We start from the raw sequence: 15,813 nt of genomic DNA on the forward strand, positions 1-15,813 counted from the left end.
AGATAGCCATGAGACGTCTTTATGCCTGTTCGATGAGGTTCAGTATTATTACTATATTATTTCGACCTCTCATTACCACTCAAGTCATTAGTAGCTGTATGCTCTATTATGCCCATGTATTATTATTACCTATCCAGTTATGCATCATTCATTGCAACATTGCCACAAAGTAACCTCCACTGCGGCGCAATTATGCCATATCATCCACCTTCACAATCTGTATCTGCTGTCTCGTCGCCTTCTTACTCACAGTATAAACCAAATCCTGGCCCCAAAGCTGGCAAACCAAAGCCTGGGCGCTGGGAATAGTACCATACAATGGCGCAACGACCGGAATAACGAGATAATCATACCAGTTCCTCTTCAGGGACCGTCTTGAAAAGTCCATCGTATCAGCCAAACCGGCCTTGACCATCTCCCTCTCACGAGTAGCAACACAGACTTGGTGGTAGCTCTCGTAAAGAGATACGTAGATTCCAATTTGGAAGAACCCGTAGATGCGGATGATATTGCACCAATCAAAGATCCAAGTAAGGTTTCGTGGATCGTCGTTGTTTTCTGTAAGCTTTACGTACAGCGCAGAAGAAAGGACCAGAATTGCCATGTGGACGGGGAGAAAATGGGCTTCGAAAAGGCGATGCATCATGTAGAAGATGTGCTCCCAGTGCGGTTGTTCAACAGTATCCTTGTGAATACCAGAAAAGATACCATTCTCAACATGAGGTTGACCAATCTGCTCGTCTATTAAAAAAGTTTCGGGAATAGCGACATCGTTGGCGGCAGAAAGTGTCTGATGAAGAGGCTGATAGGCGCGATGAGTCTGCTTTCGATCCTTCCACAGTTGGACAAGTTTGCATAGTGCAAAACCAGTATCAAGAGCACCCCACATATGACGGAGAGCCTGCTTGTAACGGGCATGAGCGTCCTTCAGGAGACCACCACCACCGGTGACATTGCTCTGGCTAATAGGGCTGTAGATGACTCGACTTGTCAAGTTGCCATTGAGTGCAAAGAAACACTTGATATACATATGCAAATCTTCACCAATAGCTTCGCTGCCGCAATCCCAGCCACCAACTCGATCAATCAAGTCAAGTGGAAGAGAGTACACGGAAGTAGGTGGCGCAATAGATGATCCAGGGTACAAACCAGACATTCCAGCGGCTCCCCATAATATGTCAGCGACGCGAACAACAGCTGGGACCGAATGAGCGTTTCGATCGAAGATCATAGGGGCTGAGTAGACGGTAGTCAATGCTGTCTCAGAATACGACAAGTGCATATTCGTTAGGATTGTAAAGTAGTTCGACGAAAGATGACTATCGGCTAGAAAAGAGTGTTAGCAAAACGGTATAGACTAGAAACAGGAACAAACATACCATCAATACCCGTGACTATGATATTGTTTCTTAGAGTTGAGGGGTATTTCTCGCTTAGTTTACGAGCAGCCCATCCGATATTGCTTCCCTTTCCAGCAGCCTCTCCAGGAACATCTGAAGGATGAAGAGTGAAGTCGAGAGATCGAAACCGTTTGGAAAACTCTTGAATTAGGCCGAGAGCCTTTGTCTCAGCGGTGCTCTCTCGCTGTTCCATTCCAAGATAAACCTAGCAGAACGGGTTAGAAATCACTTCAGTGGTACAATTTCAGTTTATACGTTCAAACGACTTACATCATAAGAATAGTGAGCTTGTGGGTGGGACGCCAAAACGTCCAGTGTCTCTCTGAGTGTATCGGTCTCTTCTTTGTAGTTGGGAATAATAATTGCATGGACTACGTTGTCGTTGGCTCCTGGCACACCGTCCGTGTAGAAATCGGGATCGCAATCGCCTGCTTCGCTGGTGGTTGACGAACTGGTACTGGTGCGACTGGATATGAGAGTCTCAGAACTCGAAGCAGAAGTGTACGAGTCACGACGTGACGCAAGTCTTTTCAGGTCAAGTAATGAATCGCTACGCGCCGCTCGCTTCATGTATTGTGTGAGATTCCATATCGTCCAACACGCCCGGAGAGGGAAGATGCAGACGAGGACGTGAACAAGAAGGCAGTAATAGGCGAAAAGGTAACTCCAGGAACCTGCGCCTATGGTTGAAGTTGATGGATAAAGTGCGTCCTTACCGTCTGTTTGATCGTAGCTGTATTGTTGCTGCTCAAAGGTTGAGTCGCGGGAGACGACCCAGTAGCAGAGAGCACTGAGAGCAATCATGCTCAGGCCTCCCGCGCGTTGCGCGAACCACGTAAACACAGTCATGGTGTTTGATGCTGCCGGGAGAGACCGTCGTCCAGACAGATGAATCTGTAGACACAGACAGGTATGTAGCTGGTTAAGAAGTTGAACAACTTGAAATCAGTATGGCAGTAACAAAGTGAAACGGAAGGGCAGACACAATATTCATCAGAATTAGGGGAGAGAACAGAACAAGCTGTGACGTCTATCTGCATGTGTAAGTGCTATAGATCCGAGCTTCACAAATGTAGATGCAATATGATATCGTGAAAGCAGCTAGCCCCGGGAGATTAGGGAAAGAAACGGCATAGAGAAGATACAGTGATCATCCCGAGTGCACAAATTACATGTTCCCGTCAAAGACACGGCCGCCAACCCGTATAGCACGCGCCATGGTATAGACAGTCTGATTCGGCCATGGCAACAAGATAATGATCTCTCTCGACTCCACACCCATTTAGCGAAAGATGGGGTCAAGAGACGAACACATGGAGCCCAAGTTCTGAAGAGGCCAGTCCATAATGGCTATAGGTGACTCAAGTCGAGAACGGGAGCCAGGGCGGTGTGTTTGCTGAGTGTGCCAATGCCAAGCTATGATGGTTTCTTGGTAAACAAGCTCGACGACCGTAGTTCTAATAAGCAGGCATCGTGCGATGTAGTAGATAGACCCTGAAATTCGATACCAGAGGTCTTGGACGTTGAGCTCCGGCCACTCACAATCGAGGATATGCCCATGATATAGATGCACGAGCCCATGAGACTTATAACTCCTTGCCGGAGCTAGTCCCGATTCGCATTTGATGTGCTGCAGCCAATGCTTCTTTCGTCTTTGATCGAACAATTTGAAAAGATGCATGGCTTCTTGTGACCGATTTCACCTTGAAGAACTTAAGCAACACAAAACAACGGATGACCAGCTCGAATACGGAGTGACTTTCCGAATCGAAGTCTAACCGTCATCCGATTGTTTGTAATGCGAGTAAACCCAAGATATACTGGTGATCAAGACTAGATGGTTGACCTAGCCGTTTGAACCTGACTGCAATGCTCGGGTCCAGACACTTTGACGACCAGCTAGTTTTTATGACTCGCGCAGTCCAGTCAGGGTAATAATATGTGTGTTAACGGCCATTTCTCGATAATAGTAATGGTGTAGCAGTCGACTGTTGTTGTTATCATTGCTCCCCTGAGCTTTCTTTTTGTATGCTATACCAGTGGTATATTGCATCAGCCATCATCTGAAAATCCATGCTCTCCAGAAACAATCCTATCTGGAACTTTGACTGGCACTGGTATGCAAAGACTCGGTTAAGCCATGTCGCAGATGGTGCTGCCCAAGACATCGTTGGGACATCCTCAACCCCAGTAAACAGAGATCACAGTTATCAGGCCTCCAATTTGGAACCTCGACACTTGGTTGGTGTTTGCATAGGAACGTTGATAGACAGAAAACTTTGACTGGCTAATAGTTTCGTTCACGCGGCCCTCTTGCCCCTGTCATGGTAGGGTGTCTGTCGCAAAGCCTTTTGGTAGTTGTGATAGCTGGGACCCTGTTCATCAATAACATGCGGTAACTTCAACACGCGCCGCCACAACTGGATATGAACCCGCTATGACATGTGCCAAAACCACGGCGACATCTTTCGGAACCTGGTTAAGGGCTCTATGGTTATCTTCCGGCAATTGACGAGTGTATTAGTCGATGCCGATGATACACGGCTATTGTAGACCCACGAGGACAAGTGATTGGATGTCGCATTTTCGTACAGGCCCGCTCTAATACGACAATGGTAAAGCTGAAGCACCGTAGCTAAGTGTTAGGTATAATCGCGTTCGTAGTATCGTGGAAATAATAGTCACAGGGTTCGGGAAGTATTGAGCAGTAAGAGAGAGATACTGAGTGGTCAATTCGAGCTGTCTGTTGCGATAGACTGGTCTCGGGTGCCGAACCAGTATGGATGCTCGATTTTGAACCATTGTTGTTTCCCTCGGGGTATATTTTGTCAAGGGAAACTCTCCCAGCTCCCTGCCAGGGCAAATATTCCCTTATTGTTTCAACCATTTCTGTAAACGCCGTACTCCCGCTGTATATCATGCTACCGTAACGTCAAATTTGCCTCGACTGAAGAGGTTCCGATACCCAATTTCCTTGCCTAATCTTATCAAACCGAGACGAGCTGGTTTGCGGGCTCGAATGCGAATTGAAAACATAATCGAGTGATTTCACCAGTCGTGCTACCATCTATTAGGGTGCCTTCTCGAAAAGCATGTGGATTGGCTTGGCAGCCTGGAAGAATGTTAGAACAGAGAACAACGAAACACAAATTGTGGGTACAAAAGATCGAGTATACTGACATCAATAAACTTCTCGAGGTCATTGTCAAGGTTGGCCAAGTCATCCTTTCGTCGCTTGTTATCCGCGATGAGTTTCTGCTTTCGCTTGAGGAGCTCCTGTCTCTGTTGCTCGAGCGCTTCACGCTCAGCTCGCTCATGGTCGATACGCGCCACCATCAAGGTATTCTCGTCATCGTCTTGATGCTCGGGATGTTGTGCAAGGAATTCCTCAACGGGGATCAGAGGTAGTTGCTGGTACTTGTGGCTACACTGTGTTAGCGGACTGAGCCATGGCATAGCAAGAGTCTGGGCGCTGTAGCTTACTCGTAGGATTCACATGCTGTGATTTCACCTTGGAGATGTCGTTGCTCGTAGTACAGGTTCTGAAGATCAAGATGCAAACGATCGACTTCCTGACGCGATTCGGCAGTCTGTGCTTTGGTATCACGGGCTTCGAAGCAGACGTTTCGGTGCATTCCTTTCAACTGGGCCAAAGTCGCGAAGAGATGTCTCTGTTCCTTGTATAATTCATCTAGCGCCTGGTCTGATGCAGGTCCTTGGCTGTAGATTTGCTCGCCGAGGTTGATGAAGGTGGTAGCTTGATCGCGTGCCTGTTCGGAAGTCTGCAAGATGGTGCGGAGCTTCGGATCCGTTACGATTTTATCGATCGCCATCTTTGCGTATGGGCGCGAAGTATTTAAGTCGTAGGAGGTATGACGAAGTGTTCTTTGTTGATATTGCGATCGATGCTCGAAAGAAATGGGATGGTTTGTTTGTTCTGCAGGAGGGAGAATTACTTGATGAGCATAAAGGTGGGGCTCTGAATTGTACATCACTAGAACAGCACCTACCAAACCTAACGACAGACTGCGCTCTACAGGTGACAAAGTTAGATGGAGGTGTGAGCTATCTTTAAATTTGAAATAATTCAATTATCAAATAAGACAAATAGAGCACAGCAGGCAGATAGAAGTTAGTAGAAACAGATTTTATATTCCTATTCAATTTGTGGTATAGAAATCTAAGTCTCAAGAGCCTATTAGAGATCTGTTTGCTTCACTTATAACTTCACTTACACGCCAGAAGTCACCTCTAGTACCATCTGCTTAAACACACACGTTAGACAAAGTCACAGTACTTTGGACAACATACGCGAATATAATCTTTGTCTGCTCTCAATCATGGTACCTGGCCATTGTGCGACTGCAGCTCACTGACTCACATCTCCTCAAGCAACCCTATTGATTCGCATGTCCTAACCAATCCAACATGGGCAGACCTACAGATAGAGACACAGACGCTGTTATACCGCCTAAGATCAACGCATAGATCAAATATAGTCCCTGCGTCTACTAGTCTGCTGGTAAACAAGGCGGTGACATTAAACAACCAATGCTGGTTTAGAGAAAGCGAGTCATCCCCGTCAGCCTGCATCTTTAAATCTCCGCAGGGTTTGGACATGTGAGATCTGAGGACGTGATCTCGAAACGATAGTCTTGTACATGATTTGACGATTTGTTGGATATCTATCAATAATGGTTGAGACTAGCTCCAGATTAAACCCCATATCATCCCAAATGTATCCGTACATAAGCATGAACCCGCTCCGACCCCTTTCTGCGCGGGGCCACCGGATAGATATTGCGGATGATTTTAGAGGAGAGTATCCGTATATCTCACTCAGCTAGAATGTGATGATATCTAAACGTCAGCTGATACTATCTCTGACGGCCTCAGCTGTAATCTTGGAGTCGATTTCTTTAATTCTGTAGCTCAGGAACAGGAACCAACCAGAAAGAACAGCTCAGCTGCAAGTAGTCCTTGGATGCATCGGCGGCGTTTCCAGATTCGAGTCCTATTGGCGCCAGTAAACACCCTCCAAAATCTATAAGCGGGCCGTGGCGAGCTGTGGTTTTACCGAGCTATCTTGTGAAAGTAACGAGATTCTATCGCGAGGTCCATGTCTTACTATGAAGGGTTTGGATTGGTAGAAACAAAAGAGTCTCTTGGTCAGGAGGATATGTTCCTTCTCTGTGCCAACTCTCTGATTCGTGACTATCGCTATCAGCTGAGAAATGGAATGAATGTTGTTCCAGAGTACATCCTGTCTCTGCCTTATTAAATGGCTGCCCAATAAACGATGCAGTCGTTTTGCCTGTGGCGTCCGTTGAAGTAACCCAACAAGGAGACGCCAAGACCGCCCCCGGTACCGTCATTTCAGGTGCTGGGATCAATCCAGTTCTAGTTCCTTTTTTTCCCTCTTGACTTCTCAACCATCATGCGTCTTGTCCTTGTCATTGTTCATTCCTTTCTCCTCTGAACTATCTATTCTTCTCTCCTTCAATTCTACTCTACTGCACTACTCTTGAATCTTTAATCATATGTTAACTCTCCTTAATTCTTTGAAACCCTTCCTCAACAATCGTCTCATCTTTCCCCATCAACCAAGGCTTGGCTCTCCGGCTTATTCGCAGATCCTTATCCTACTGAGAAAGAGAAAAAAACGAGTGCTGGACTATTTCCGCCAACCAAACTCGGCTATCGCTGTCCCCGCGTCCAGTTAACCGCAGGGGTTCTTTCCATACTTCACCCAACTTGTCCCGAGACTTGCTGATTCAACAACAACCAATTGCACTCTTCATTCATCACTCGTGCTCTCGACAAAGCCTCTCTCTGCATGTGAATTATCCAGCAAACTTCACCAACCGATTAACAGCGTCACTTGATGCATTGAATCTACTCGTCGACATTACAGTTGCAGCGTTACAACGCTTGCCAGCTTACTGTACTTCTCTTGTCCAATTGTCGCGGCATAAACAATACAGAATTTCGTTAAAGTTATTAAGCCGCCGCCATGTCCGACGTTACCACCGCCATCACTTCGGCCTGTGCCTACAAGGCTCGTGATAGCGATAATATAGCGACAACATCTGGTTCCGATATCCGACCCGACGCCGAACCCCGAAAGCGACGACACTCTTTCTTCATTCCTAGGAGACGATCCATTGTCGGCCATATAATGGACGGCGAGGAGGGTCTCTTGCTCAAAGTCGACTTGTTCCTTTCGGAGCTCGAGCGCCGTCTCGACTTTATCGAGAACTATGTCGACCTCAGCAAGGACTCGAGCATCTCGCGCACCTTTTCCACCCTTCAGGCTGTTCGGTCAAGATGTTCTCACGCCTCAGAAGAAGTTCTTGGCGCCGGAAGACGTCGTCTACACATCATGGTTGACACCCTCGAGACAAGATACAAAGAGACTTTAGAAGCCGCCGAGTCATTGAACGAAAAGGCTCATATGGGAGTCGACCTGCTTGAGACTATGCTCTCCGACTTTGAGACCCGCGCCTACAAGTTGCGCGAGCAGGGTTTCGCAAATGCCGCCAACGCCGCCGAGGCTTTTATGGACGAGGGACGTCGAGTCGCAAACGAGGGTATCGAGCGCGCAATCCAAGCCGCCTACTCTCTAGAGGAACATATCCAGCAGGCTATTGTTCTGGCCAAGGAAGGACGTCTTCTTTCCTATGACGACCTCCCCTCTCCTTGGCGCAACAACCCCCACATCCACAAGGGTTATCGCTTCACGGAGTCTAAACTTGATTGTATTCGCTCAGCCTTTGATCTGTCCAACGAGTCGGTCAACATTTGGTCCCATGCGCTCGGTCTCGTATTGGTCCTGGCCATTGCGCTCTACTTTTATCCTAATACTGCCAACTTTAATCTCAGCAGCAAGTCCGATGTGTTTGTCGCCGGAGTCTTTTTCGTCATGGCTTGCTTGACACTTGTCTGCTCTACAATTTGGCACACCATGAACGCCGTGGCTGATGTGGATGCTATTTCGACCTTTGCCTGCGTGGATTATACTGGTATCTCGCTATTGATCGCTGCCTCAATTATGACGACAGAATACACGGCTTTCTACTGCGATCCCCTTAGCCGGTATACCTACATGGGTCTAACAGCTTTTCTTGGAATTGGTGGCGTCATTCTCCCTTGGCATCCTCGGTTTAATGGTGCCGACATGGCTTGGGTTCGTGTCGCTTTTTATGTCGGTCTAGCTTTGACTGGATTCCTTCCCATGGTTCAGCTTGGATGGACTCACGGCCTTGACTTTGTTTACGACTTCTACTCTCCCATTTCCAAATCAATGCTTGTCTACTTTTCAGGTGCCGTCGTCTACGCCAGCAAGATCCCTGAGAGATGGTATCCCGGTTGCTTTGACTACATCGGCGGAAGCCACAATCTCTGGCACGCTGCCGTCCTCGGAGGCATCCTGTTCCATTACTCGGCTATGCAGACATTCTTTGCCAATGCTTTCCACCGAGCTGAGGGTGGCTGCCCTTCCTACTAAGAAGCTGAAACATGAGAATGGCGTTTGCCAACGAACCTACCACCACCTAGTCGGGCCTTTCCACGACGATTGAAAGTATCGCATAGTTGATTGGCTCTGCCACATATCGGCAAGCTCGATTCGAGTTATGATCAACTCTGCTAAACCGACGGTAAAACTGATTGCAGCGCCGCCTGAGTCGCAATATACTTTGGCCGAGTACTTATCTTGTATCTCACTACCTCAGTCTTCGGTTTCGACCAGCAGCGATACTATCAGGGAGCAGATCAAGAACAGCACGTTCGTCTGCCACGTTCCACATTCACGTTGACGAGTATCTACGATTTGACGATCATAACGTGAGTGACGGTAAACAAAAGTCGCACTTCAACTTCCTTTTCGGGGAGCTCAAGTCTTATGTCGTCTGACGAAAAATCACATGCATGTAAGCCGGCGTTGAGTTTGATTGATAGAGTGTTGAAGTCCAACACATGACATGATGTATGTGCGAACCAGAAACCACACTTTCGCTTTGTTTCGCTTCGATTCACATGTAAATAGATAATAGATAAACCAAGTAGTCGTATATTCATTCATTAATTCATCGCAAGTATCTGTGCTTTTAAGAAGGTCCTAGTGCCTATTATGAACCCTTTCATCATTCATGTTCCATCATGTTCCTCCCAATCATAACGCATTTGATCATTAACCATAAACAAAACAAAAAAAGCAAAACAAAGCCTGTCCAGTCTTGTCTGTTGCAAAACCCTGGAAGGCGTAATGGCGGTATTCAATAAGGCTTCCGCCGCAGGATCCATAAGCTTATGAGCTGTTGTACAAGGGACTCAGCTCGAGATTAGATTCCGATTCGCGAGGTGGTATTAAGACCCCTGCCCATGCTGTGCCTCTACTCTGTGTCATCTCGGGACTCAGGGCTATCGAGCAGCATAAGATTAGGTTAGCCTCGATTAGAGAGCGTGAGATACGATCTCGGCATAAACATCATCCGGAATCTTCTTGATAATGCCAATAGTGACGGATTTGACGAGATCCGCATTGAGCTGGGGGAACGATCTCAAGACCTTGTTCGGGCTGACGAATGTTAGCAGTCATTCCGATCAGAGCTCTGTGTGCAATTCTTACCTGGGTGACTGTAAGATCTGTGACCGCATGATAGTGAGTTGTGCCACGATGCAAACAATGTTGAGATGCGGCCCATAGGCGAACAGAAAGTCCCACAGCCGTAGGACTTCGGGGAGAGGAGGTGTACAAGCGCATAGCGTCAGGACAGAGGGGAAAGCGTAGATCTCGGCTGAAAGCCCCTTTGCAGTAAGATACATGCTCAGCTTGGGGTCTACAATTGCGAGTACTTTATCCACAAGGGCAAGACCTCGATGGACACCATCCATAGCACCACGGATGTAACCAGGACATTCGCGAGTTAGTAGCGAGTGGAATGCTACAAACGCTTCTGCCTCACTACGAGCTGCATAGAGAAAAGGGGCAGCCAGAACATTCATACCCTGAACGTAGGTGCCAGGCTCCAACGATCTAGCGCCAGCGCCAGATTCGGAGCCTTCTGTAGTGAGCGTCAAGGCACGAGCGCGGTTTCGAGCAGTAGGAGAGGATGTGCTTGCGTTTGAGTGAGAACGGCCCGAGATACTACTGCCACCAGGAAGCGAAGCTCGGCTGCTGGTGGGACGGCTTTGGCGGGTTTCCTCGCGGGTGTCATGGAGCTTCCACGCAATTGCGTTGAGGAGCCGAATAAGACTGGCCTCGCTGACACGGCGGCGGAAGAGAGGATCTGTTGTAAGAGTACGGAATGTGTCGTTACGGATTTTGGAGTAGGCTGGGGAAGCGCCTCGGTGAATGAGCGCGAGATAGTCGTCGGTCGATAGAATAGGGGCATCGAGAAGGACGAGCCAGACGTATATTCTCAACGTTGACTGCAAGACTATTAGTTTCAAGAACCAACCGGTAATGAATTGTTTTTGGTCTTACCATGCCATCTTCAGCACTCTTGACACCTTCATCAATGACCTTCCAGCGCGCACTCTCCAAAGCGCCCAAGAAATCCCCATCAGTCGGCCCCTCGCGTATAATCTGATGCAACGGTAAATGGCCATGCGAGAAGACGGGCTTCTTACTCCCGGCACGTTTGCTAGCCGTAACAACGTTCATCTGGTGTACGAGGGGCGGGGTGGCATCGCTATTAGCTCGGCCTCGTTGGGGCGAGCGATTAACGTTCTGGTTTGAAAGTGGAGGAGTCGATTTTGTTGGTGAGGCGCTTCCATTGCTTTTGGCATTAGAATTGGAATTGGTAGTGGCAGTGACAGTGGTATCACGCTGATCGTCGCGCTGTCGCTGCTGGGAGATGAGGGAGGGCGTTGCCTGTTCGCGGGCGCGGGCGCCGAGAGTATGTGCGGATTGAAGACGACGAAGGGCGCGATGAGTGCGCGGCGATGGCGGGGCTTGGAGTTGTGTTGTTACAGGGGCGGGAAGCGAGGGGATTGACGCTTTGAAGCTGGCGTTGAGGTTGGAGTTTGATGAAGGTTCCGACATGGCTGTTGTGATATTGAAGAGTGTCGCTGAAGTGCTGCGACAAGCATAAGAAGACAAAGAAGGGAGGAAGTATTATACAAAAGATTCAAGGAGAATAAGTGACGAGGTTGTCGAATATAGCTGCCCAGTGATAATTATTACTAGGGCTGATGTCGTTGAAAGGATCGAAATGTGTAGTGTTTTCCCTTAGCGGGGAGGCTGGAGGTTGATTAAAGTCTTGGAAAGGGCACTCAGCAGCACAAGGGAGGAGAGGGAAGGAGACAAAAGATGTCGCCGGGGAGACAAATTGATTGAATCAATCGTGTTTGTTTCGCGTTTTCAATTAAACCTGCATCCAATTATTGTATTAATTAAAGATACCTATATATATAAGGTTAATAGTTTCAACGGTTCTTTGATATTGAACCTTTTTAAATGTTTCGTCATGTCTAGTGCCACGCTCTCAGCGCAACGTCTTGTTCTTTTTCTTGGTTCATGGGACTGGAATGCACGTAATTGAGAGGCTGGTTATCAGCTACATGCTATTTTGAGATTACGATCGGGGCTGGTCAGGCCGATCCACCGACTTCACATGCATTTCAACAAGGATATATATATTGATCCAAGAATAAGAAGGATCTAAGAATGAAATAGATATTGGGTGTTGGATATCAAAGAATACCATCTTGTCAAGATCATATATGTCATCATGCGATACAGGGCAGAATCCTAATCAATACTGTCTGTTGTAGGCTAGACTATTAACTTGTGGTTTCAATACAAGGGCCAAACAAATGCCACTGTCTCTTAAGTTACGGCAACCTACTCTATAGTTTAGTACAATTCCCTATCAATTTCCTAGAAGGAATAGTTCTCTTAATAATACTAGACCATCGCTAATCTGCTTCGATCTCAGTCCAGTCCAGTCCATGTCATGACTCTGGCTTATTCAAGGATTATTTTAGTGATAGACCGTGGGGTTTAGTCTAGTTTACTCAGGCCGTTGCACTATTACCATGATAGGTAAAGTGGCGATTGCGACATCGGTCATGCCAAACATAAACACCCATTTTTATATCATTCTTCCTCTCAGAAGTTGGTCAACTCTTGATCCTTGAGCAGAAAAAAAGATGGAGAATATTACTGGAAAAAGATTATGGCTCTTTGATAGCCTATCATGTATCCACGCAATCCCGATTGCCGATAGTCCGGATTACCAAGTCAATCCCCCGATTTCTTTGAAATTTTACATCATGAATAAATAATGTAATGCAGTTCTTACCATCGCATCTTTCATACTTGAATGTCGTCTTCACCCCTACAATATTCGTCAGCGGCATGACCTAACCTCACAGACACCAGCTGAGCACCGTTGATATCTTATTCGCTAGAGCAATATCTTCAGCTCAAATAAGCTGTACACCCACTTCTATATTAAAACAGCTGGTTGCAGTATCACCTGGCACTTTCAACTTGACAAAGATCCACTATCGCTGGGGCATTTACAAGCAGCTATCTGCCATGTTCCGACTATTATAAACATTGTTTCATCTTATCGCAGGCTCTGGCAGCCTCGCCAGTTTTGTTTCGGGACCTACCTCTCTAACACAAAGTTACAACACTAAGAAACATATCGACTGCTACAATGACAGGCCAGAGGAAACTGGGCCATGGCCTAGCTAAAGTCCTCGGCATCAAACTAGACGACCAAAACCAAGACCGCCCAGAAACAAGTGATCAATCGGTCCTCTCATCACAAAGCGGCAGCTCATTCTACGAAACCGAGCCCACATCAGCAGAATGGGTCAAAGAACAAATTCCGTCCAAAGAAGATCTCATCACTTACGGTGTTTCATTATTCCCATTCTCAAATTGGATCAGTCACTATAATCTGCAGTGGTTTGCAGGTGACTTGGTCGCTGGTATTACGATTGGCGCAGTTGTGGTACCACAAGGAATGGCTTATGCCATGCTTGCCAACTTGGAACCACAGTTTGGTCTTTACTCATCCTTCATAGGGGCTTTGATCTATTGGATATTTGGGACATCTAAGGATATCTCGATTGGTCCTGTTGCTGTTCTTTCTACTGTTGTCGGCAACGTTGTTCATGACATTCAGAACTCTGGGCAAGACATACCGGCTCATGTCATTGCATCCGCCTTGTCCATCTCCGCCGGGTTCATTGTTCTTGTTGTTGGAATGCTCAGGTGTGGATGGATTGTGGATCTCATCTCTATTACCTCACTCTCAGCTTTCATGACTGGCTCTGCTATCACGATCTGCGTTGGCCAACTACCAGCCTTACTTGGACTATCCGGCTTTTCGACTCGAGAATCACCATACAACGTCTTTATGAACACTATCGAGCACTTGGGAGAGGCGAGCTGCGATGCTATCATCGGGTTATCAGCCTTATCTATCTTGTACCTTTTCCGACAGGGGTTTACGGCCGCGGCCGAGCGATACCCCAAGCATAAAAGGCTCTTGTTCTTCACCAATACCATGCGAACGGTGTTTGTTATCTTGACATACACGATCATTAGTTGGGCTTTGAACAGACACAGACGAGAAGATCCCCTCTTCAACATTCTAGGAGCTGTGCCTACAGGGTTTCAAAACGTTGGAGTGCCCAAGATCACGACAGAGCTGATTTCGGATTTCGGCCCCTATCTGCCAGCAACCGTTATAGTCTTACTTGTCGAGCACATAGCCATCTCGAAATCCTTCGGGCGAGTTAACAACTACACGATCGATCCCTCGCAAGAAATGGTTGCTATTGGAATGGCCAATCTCATTGGGCCCTTCGTTGGGGCGTTTCCATCCACGGGATCTTTTAGTCGCACTGCAATTCAGTCCAAGGCTGGCGTGCGAACACCTGCTGCTGGCATAGTTACTGGACTGGTTGTTCTGCTTGCAACATACCTGTTGACGACTATCTTCTTCTACATCCCAAGTGCGGCTCTTGCAGCTGTTATCATACATGCAGTTGGTGATCTCGTTACGCCTCCAAACACCATCTATCAGTTCTGGAGAGTTTCACCAGTCGAGGTGTTCATTTTCTTTACCGGAGTGATCGTTAGCATATTTGCCCATATCGAAGCCGGACTTTACGCCACCGTTCTCTTTTCAGGCGCTGTGCTCATATATCGAATTCTCAAGGCGCACGGCAGGTTTTTGGGCAAAGTCAAGGTTCACTCAGTCATTGGGGATCATGTCATTGGCGACGATCACCGCAAAGTCGTCGGGAAGTTTGGGACGACGGAGAATCTGGATATTTCCGCAAGAAATGTGTTTCTGCCGCTCGATCATGACGACGGCTCAAACCCAGAAGTCGAAGTCGATCATCCATACCCTGGAATCTTCATCTACAGATTCTCTGAAGGCTTCAACTACCCGAACGCCAATTCTTCTCTCGACTATCTTACCGATTTTATCCAGTCAAACACACAACGAAGCAGCCCCGAAGCATTCGAGCGACCAGGAGATCGACCATGGAACAACCCAGGCCCGAGGAAATCTGCCAAGCGACCTGCTCACGTGGATCCAGACTCGACGCTCCCGACATTGAAGGCGGTGGCTATGGATTTTAGCTCCGTTAACAATGTTGACATTACGGCTATACAGCGATTGATCGATATACGAAATCAACTTGATTCCTATGCCTCTCCTGATGGAGTCGACTGGCACTTCGCATGCATTAACAATCGCTGGACCAAACGGGCTCTCATAGCAGCAGGATTCGGAGTTCCTTTCAGACCCGAGGAAGAGGGAATTCATCGCAGATGGAAATCGATTTTCAGCGTGGCAGAAATTGGAGACAGAGACTCAGCTCTGATCGAGGAAACGGACTATCACGATTTCACACCAGTCATAGAGGAAGAGCCATTGATAGGAGGCATGCCCTCTGCGCAATCTTATGGATCTATGTCATCGGGAGAGTTAGAAAAGCAAAGACGGAGAGGTGCCGTGGTTCACGGTCAGAATAAGCCGTTATTTCATGTGGATTTGACGAGTGCTTTGCAAAGCGCCATCGCCAATGTAGAAGGGAGGCCGGCTCAGGAATAATGATATACATGAGGAAACGAAGAAATGAAAAGAGCAAAGCATATTGATGATGTGTTGGTTTTAGTTATAGACAGACATAAAGAAGGCAAGCGAGTCGGTCATTTGTTACATGATATAGATTTCATATACCGGCTTTACATGGATGGTCACATATTTGTTATAAGTCAAAGCTGACGATGCTACTCATAATTACTGACTCCCACGAACATAACTGCCTGCATGCCGCTTTACGGCTGAGACTTGAATACCTGATTTCAGACCACAATATCAGAAACACCAAAAAGAAACATACAACACTGGGGATTCGCTGGTCGTCACCG

General features: G+C 47.3%; 5 protein-coding genes across 5 annotated transcripts; 2 read left to right on the top strand and 3 right to left on the bottom strand.

Moving 5' to 3' along the window:
• Nucleotides 1-190: 190 nt before the first annotated feature.
• On the bottom strand, nt 191-2,249 carry FIESC28_08594 (uncharacterized protein; the record flags this gene model as incomplete). Its single annotated transcript, XM_031162732.1, has 3 exons — nt 191-1,326; nt 1,380-1,605; nt 1,671-2,249. 3 exons carry the CDS (start codon nt 2,247-2,249, stop codon nt 191-193), a joined length of 1,941 nt encoding a protein of 646 aa, XP_031013218.1.
• Nucleotides 2,250-4,470: 2,221 nt separating this feature from the next.
• FIESC28_08595 (uncharacterized protein) lies at nt 4,471-5,233 on the bottom strand (the record flags this gene model as incomplete). Its single annotated transcript, XM_031162733.1, has 3 exons — nt 4,471-4,512; nt 4,581-4,824; nt 4,884-5,233. The coding sequence occupies 3 exons, from the start codon at nt 5,231-5,233 to the stop codon at nt 4,471-4,473; spliced, it is 636 nt and encodes a 211-aa protein (XP_031013219.1).
• A 2,180-nt stretch (nt 5,234-7,413) lies between these two features.
• FIESC28_08596 (uncharacterized protein) lies at nt 7,414-8,907 on the top strand (the record flags this gene model as incomplete). Its single annotated transcript, XM_031162734.1, has 1 exon — nt 7,414-8,907. One exon carries the CDS (start codon nt 7,414-7,416, stop codon nt 8,905-8,907), a length of 1,494 nt encoding a protein of 497 aa, XP_031013220.1.
• A 947-nt stretch (nt 8,908-9,854) lies between these two features.
• FIESC28_08597 (uncharacterized protein) lies at nt 9,855-11,448 on the bottom strand (the record flags this gene model as incomplete). The annotated part of the gene is made up of 3 exons (XM_031162735.1): nt 9,855-9,978; nt 10,030-10,832; nt 10,888-11,448. The coding sequence occupies 3 exons, from the start codon at nt 11,446-11,448 to the stop codon at nt 9,855-9,857; spliced, it is 1,488 nt and encodes a 495-aa protein (XP_031013221.1).
• Nucleotides 11,449-13,072: 1,624 nt separating this feature from the next.
• On the top strand, nt 13,073-15,493 carry FIESC28_08598 (uncharacterized protein; the record flags this gene model as incomplete). The annotated part of the gene is made up of 1 exon (XM_031162736.1): nt 13,073-15,493. The coding sequence occupies one exon, from the start codon at nt 13,073-13,075 to the stop codon at nt 15,491-15,493; it is 2,421 nt and encodes an 806-aa protein (XP_031013222.1).
• Nucleotides 15,494-15,813: the final 320 nt, after the last annotated feature.

The sequence above is a fragment of the Fusarium coffeatum genome (assembly GCF_003316985.1).
Source record: "Fusarium coffeatum strain FIESC_28 chromosome Unknown BRIP53273_contig_203, whole genome shotgun sequence".
NCBI lineage: Eukaryota > Fungi > Ascomycota > Sordariomycetes > Hypocreales > Nectriaceae > Fusarium > Fusarium coffeatum.